The following is a 5,552-nucleotide window of genomic DNA, read 5'->3' as shown; positions in this document are numbered from 1 at the left end:
CTGGCGAGTACGAGTCAAAGTCTGAAGACCTGTCTGATAACACTCACTTACTAGTAGTGGTACCAGCCAATAGCGCATATAGAAAATTGCATTTTACGGCAGTACAATATGTTTCCGGTAACGAGTCAGTGAGCTTAGACCACCTATCATCATCCAGCTAAATAAAACTGCTGGCTGTGGTGGTCCTCTCCCAGCTCGCCGCTTCCCCGGGGTCCGGGGTGGCGCGGCTTATATTTTTTGGGCTCATCTGGTTTCTAATGGCATCCAAGGGTCGGGTTTGAGTGATAAATTGCTGAGGCATTATAAGGAGGAGGTAGGTGAAATGGCCTTGGGTATTTTGGATGGCAAGCTCGCCCATCCATGAGGGCATACTCCTGTTTGTGAATGGGAGGCCTCGGGACGCCGCCAGGTGCCCTTCATCGCAATTTTGAAGAAAATGGTGCGTCTCGGACAAAAGATCGTTTCTCTGGGTTTTGCAACTTGACTATTTTCTATATGGCTTCTCAATTACCATTTGTCCGGTGCGTCGGAAAGTGACAGGTTCGTTCTCGCCACTGGCATGTGGGGTTTTAAATTTTACAGTTCCGATACATGTCTGCGAGGCTATAATCCATTACTTCCCAGGTTTGCCTTAGTCTGCGCGCTTAGCCTACGGTACTCCCATAGAGACGCCCCGATGTAGTACCATAGTATTCGCGCTGGCTGCCCTTGGCAGCGCCTGGCCGCATTCTGCCGGCGACCTATTTTGCAGCGCCCTTTCGCTCCATACTTGGGAACGCGACTATGAGGCCGGGTTGAATATAGCATGGGTCTATTCTGCTATATCTCAGGTAAGAATCTGTTTCTTTGATAGTGGATCCAGGGGTAATGAGCAACAACTTCGTCAAAATCGAACCTGCGCGAACTCTTTGAGCTGCAAGCCTTCACAGGTGTGACGCACTTCAGTGATTCAGAATACAGCACGCTGCTCGGGCGACTAGCATTGGCGATCGTGTAGTGGGCTTCTGGCATAGAGAGATGTTCAAACGTATATCCAGTGTGACGTTCGACGGACAATGGGCTGCACACACACGTATGTATGCTGTAGTAGGAATTCAGGCACCTATCGAGAGAGTCGCCTGGCCACGGCACTTTTTCCAGCTGCCTCGTTGACTGGCTATGAGCAAATTGAGTTTTTCGTGAACGACGACACCACGTACCGCGGAGTGTCTTCAGATGGCCCCACAAACAAGGCTGCCATTTTGGATGACTTATTTGCTTTCACGAGACTGAAATTGTCAGCTTCTTCGATAGTTATGCTGAGTTCCTTTTTCCTCCATCTACTCTTTCGACTTCCCATACTTGAATATCTTGCACGAGCATGAGGCAAGCCGGGTGACTCCAAGCTTGATGTCCGCATGGGGTTGCTCATCAAATCCACTGGGGCTGCGGTGAAGCATCTGTGCAGTGAAATATTGGATTTTGACATGCTCTTTTATTAGCACCCTTTGGGGTCATTTAGATCGTCTTCATCAACAGACTGTATGCGGGGATGTGATAGCTGCTGAAACTCATGGGGAACGGACTCTGCGATCGACAGAGCAGCGCTTTTGTGAGCCTATTTGTATTTTGCAGGCTACCCCTCCAGAAGCTTCAAGCTTTTGTCGCAGTTTCTCTCGAAAATTGGCATTCCCGCTTGCTAGACTCACGGCGACCATCCGACTAAGAACTTTTTTTGCGATGCATTTGGAGTGGAAATGATTCGCACCTTGGACTATCAAGTGGTTTGATCCCCGCTTCAGCAATCCGAGTTAAATCCTCGGTGCCTTCCAAGACAGAGTCTTCCGGCGCCTGCTGTAGAACCTCAGAGGCGGCCTCGGCAGCAGCCGTGAAATAGCGTTGCAACTCTGAGAATTTGTGTTGAAGGGGTGTTGCTTGTGGTGGGCAAACCTGCAAGATTAGCTGCCTTCCGTGAGCGACCCTTCTTTAGTGGGGGTTCTTGCGTAGACCCAGCAGTCCTTTCTATTGGCAAAGTATACCGCCTCGATTTGACAACGGATGGGTGTAGGCTATGCACCTGATCCGACATGTTGATGATTTGGTTGCCCATCGTTGACTTCTCTGTTGAGTCGTCGAACGTTTCTTCTCATGAAAGAATACCTGAGGACAATGGTATACAAGGAATATTTCTATTCTGCACGTACCAATGATTTTTTACATGGTTGTCAGTCCGGCCGGGTAATAGTTTCGCAATTTCGGACCATTTATTACCTACCGGTCTGGATGTTGGCCACGAAATGTGTTTGCATTAGTTGTACCAAGAGATTTATGCGCATCCGCCATGACTCTTTCCTCGTCTGCAGTCCAGGCATCTTTGTTAATGTGGGGGTCAAGGTGGTTGTGCCATCGTTCTCTACATTGTTTGCCGGTCCTGCCTTCGATATTGTAGTCACTCACGATGTGTTCGGCGATGACGCTCCAAGAGCGCGTCCCATACCTCATTACCAAGTCTTTGATAGCACTGTCCTCTTGCTGGCTCCAGACGCGCCGATCACCCGACGCCATTTGAGGCTAATCACTCGTGTGGGCGCCAGCCGTACAGGTAAGCGCGCCGTGATACACCGGGAACAGCAGTAGATGTGGCTGAGGAAGGTTAAAATGCAACAATCTTGGCGCAAGCCCGAGCCGAGATATAAGCTGAGGAATGTTAAAAATCGATGAAATGGCCATACAAACCACAACTTTGGAGGTCTCGTTCTCGGCCCCATGGCCACCGATTCCTTTGGTTCTTGTTGCATCTGAAAGAGCTCAATGTCGTCTTGCGCGCTGGGCCATTAACTCCGAATCTTGAACCGCCTTGAAAAGTTGCATTTCAACGTTCCTCAGCCACAGATATGGACACAAAGAGTTAAGGAAGTTCTGTTCTAAAGTAGCTTTCTAGTCAAGCAAGATAGTGATGGGCCCACCCCACCACCCTAGTTTGTAAAGGAGCTAAGTCCCGTACATCAACTTGGCGTTAAGGTACAGTCCGTAGTAGCAGGATAAGCACAATGGGTGAGAGGGGAAGCTCAGTGTGCTATCTACGGTAGCGCAGTCATTGTATAGTAACTGGTTATACAGGAGGGGAACGGGAAGGAGAGCCTAACTAGGGTAGGTACAGTCCTCGCATGATGGTAGTAGGGTAGTAGTAGAGTAGCGTACTGTAACCTAGTATAGTCACTGAGATAGAGAGAGAGAGAAGACCACTGACATGGAAGGGATTAGCCCCGGCCCCCTATACTACGGCAGCTGAGGTACCGTGAGGATAACAGAGACACCGGTGTACCGCCCTTGAGGGGAAATGGCAGTGTTCCTGACTTAGACTGAAAATGGAAAAGTGAGATGGGGCTGCTGAGCAGCCCTGATTCCCAACAGGAGAATCAGGCTGCCTCCCTGTCCCGGAGTTAACTATCTCGCTAGGTGTTGGAGCCCGGCGCTCGGTCTCTCTGCGTAGCCTTCTCTCCCCCGCAGTCTTGGGCTTCATTCCGATTTTCTCTATACCTTCTGCACTTTCCATGATGCCGCTTGAATAGAAAGAGCGCACTGTGCTCGTTGTAGTATCCTTGGCTAGCTAGAGGTTAGGTTAGTAGGCTAATATTCGCTGCGAGTCTCCAGTAGCGGCGCAGCTACACCTACTACCAGGAGACGCTTCAGCTTGGCTCCATTCAACGTTCGAAGGTTGGTTTGTGCGGCATCGGGAATTCACGGAGTCCATGAATCCCACTACACGGAGACCGGGAATTCCGCTTCACGGAGGAGTACATGAGAACCCTATAGATACTATACTGAGTCCAGGAACTCCACTACAGGACCGACTTGCTTAATTCCATGTCGGGGCCCCAGCCTCTGAGCAGCCTCTGTCACTGGTTAAATGAGCCGCTTTCTGTCGTAGATCAGGGAGCAATTCCCCAAACCAGCCTCTGCCTCATATAGTCGCCTGGACGTGGACGTAACTCCGCAGAACCTGAGCCCACTCGAACCAAGCCAAGGTCCAACAAAACCTTCATCTTTACGCCAGGCTTCGAAGGCGCTTGTGTCTATTTGGGTTACTCTGGCGCGGACCATCCCCGCCCAGTACTTTGTGAGAATGCGCCTATGGAGGGCCTGAAAGACATCCGGAAGATCATTGGATATGTCAGTGCGTTCATTAGGATCATGAGAGAGGTTGTAGAGCGCAGAAACCTAATCATGTCAAACTTGACAATCGACCTAAAGCAGATAAACACAGACAATTTACAGCAAACTGATTTGGTTTAGGTAATATGATAGTGTAGGGATCTCTAGGTGTGGCGTACCAGAAAACCTAATATCAGGTAAACACGCCGTTCAATAATGAAAATAGGACGCTGCAAAAGCCTCCTCCACGTTATAAAGGCCTTTGAAACATATCCTACCCAGAGTCGAGGCTCTCAACAAAGGCAAATCAGGCAGCGTGGCCACGCCTCCATTTGCGTAAGTCGACGCACAGGAGATGATAGCAGCTCGCAGGTAGCCGAGATAATCAAGATTGGCGTCTAGGTAGTCAATATTAAGAAGAACTTCATCACGCGGCTCGTCTCCAGCACCATCACGAAGATGGGACCAATGATCAACACCATCGATGTTAATGAGGCCATCGTTGTTATAATTCCCTCCCGCGAGCACTCCAAGCAAGAGAGTTGGAAGTATGTCAACTATATGCATGAGACTGTTGTATGTGGCCCCGCGGCGTAAATCGGGAATTAGAGTATCTGATGCTGAGTACATGATGCCACGGACTTTGACACCACCTTCATAGAGGTATTTTTTACCACCTCGCAGAGGCCAGTTACTCCCGCCTCCATCGACCGCAGCACCATTATCTGAAGTAATCACCCAGAGTATCGGACGCGCGGGCAGATGTGTGTTACAGGCAGCCGACACGTTCCCAAGAGCTTCGTCCCAAAGGATAGTTAGGGCAGCGAAAGTGCGCCGCTGGTTGTTAGTGATCTGACGAAGTACAGCATCATGTGTCCTGAATACAGCAGCTGGTGCGAGGAGTGGCACATGGGGGTTGGGCAGAGCAAGAACGAGAAGGAAAGGCTGGACGAGGCCGTCTTCCGACAAACTCCCGTGGCGGGCGACAAGTTCGGAGGCACGCGTGGCGAACGCATAGGTCGAATGGCTCTTACCGTAGCTTGCGGGTGCGTTCGGAAGGTCCGCGTGTGCTTCACCATCGATCGCATCCCAAAAACACTCCATCGCTTCACTTTCAACTTCAGGCATGCTGTCTCTTGAGGACGTATTCACTCGTCGTGCACAGGCTCCCTCCGAAACGCGTGTAAAATAGTTTTCCCCGCCTGTATAAAACCCGTAAAAACTCTCAAAGCCACGGCGCATGGGCAGAGCAGCCGCTGTGAAATGACCAAGGTGCCACTTGCCCACTAATGCTGTTGCGTACCCCTGCCGCTGAAACAGCTCACCAATTGTTGCTGTGTCAGGGTCAAGGCTATAGGGCGCCGCGGCCTCGAGCTGCCAATGCTGCATTCCAAGTGCAATAGGATATTGCCCGGTGA

General features: G+C 50.5%; 2 protein-coding genes across 2 annotated transcripts; both read right to left on the bottom strand.

Moving 5' to 3' along the window:
- Nucleotides 1–1,935: 1,935 nt before the first annotated feature.
- Nucleotides 1,936–2,762, bottom strand: AURANDRAFT_39143 (hypothetical protein; the record flags this gene model as incomplete). The annotated part of the gene is made up of 3 exons (XM_009042882.1): nt 1,936–2,139; nt 2,184–2,250; nt 2,298–2,762. 3 exons carry the CDS (start codon nt 2,542–2,544, stop codon nt 2,049–2,051), a joined length of 405 nt encoding a protein of 134 aa, XP_009041130.1.
- Nucleotides 2,763–4,344: 1,582 nt separating this feature from the next.
- AURANDRAFT_33025 (hypothetical protein) lies at nt 4,345–5,535 on the bottom strand (the record flags this gene model as incomplete). Its single annotated transcript, XM_009042881.1, has 2 exons — nt 4,345–5,204; nt 5,247–5,535. Coding segments are annotated over 2 exons (1,149 nt in total), but the record flags the coding sequence as incomplete, so codon positions are not given.
- Nucleotides 5,536–5,552: the final 17 nt, after the last annotated feature.

Source organism: Aureococcus anophagefferens, assembly GCF_000186865.1.
Source record: "Aureococcus anophagefferens unplaced genomic scaffold AURANscaffold_39, whole genome shotgun sequence".
Taxonomy (NCBI): domain Eukaryota; class Pelagophyceae; order Pelagomonadales; family Pelagomonadaceae; genus Aureococcus; species Aureococcus anophagefferens.
This window is presented reverse-complemented; position numbering and strand designations above follow the sequence as displayed.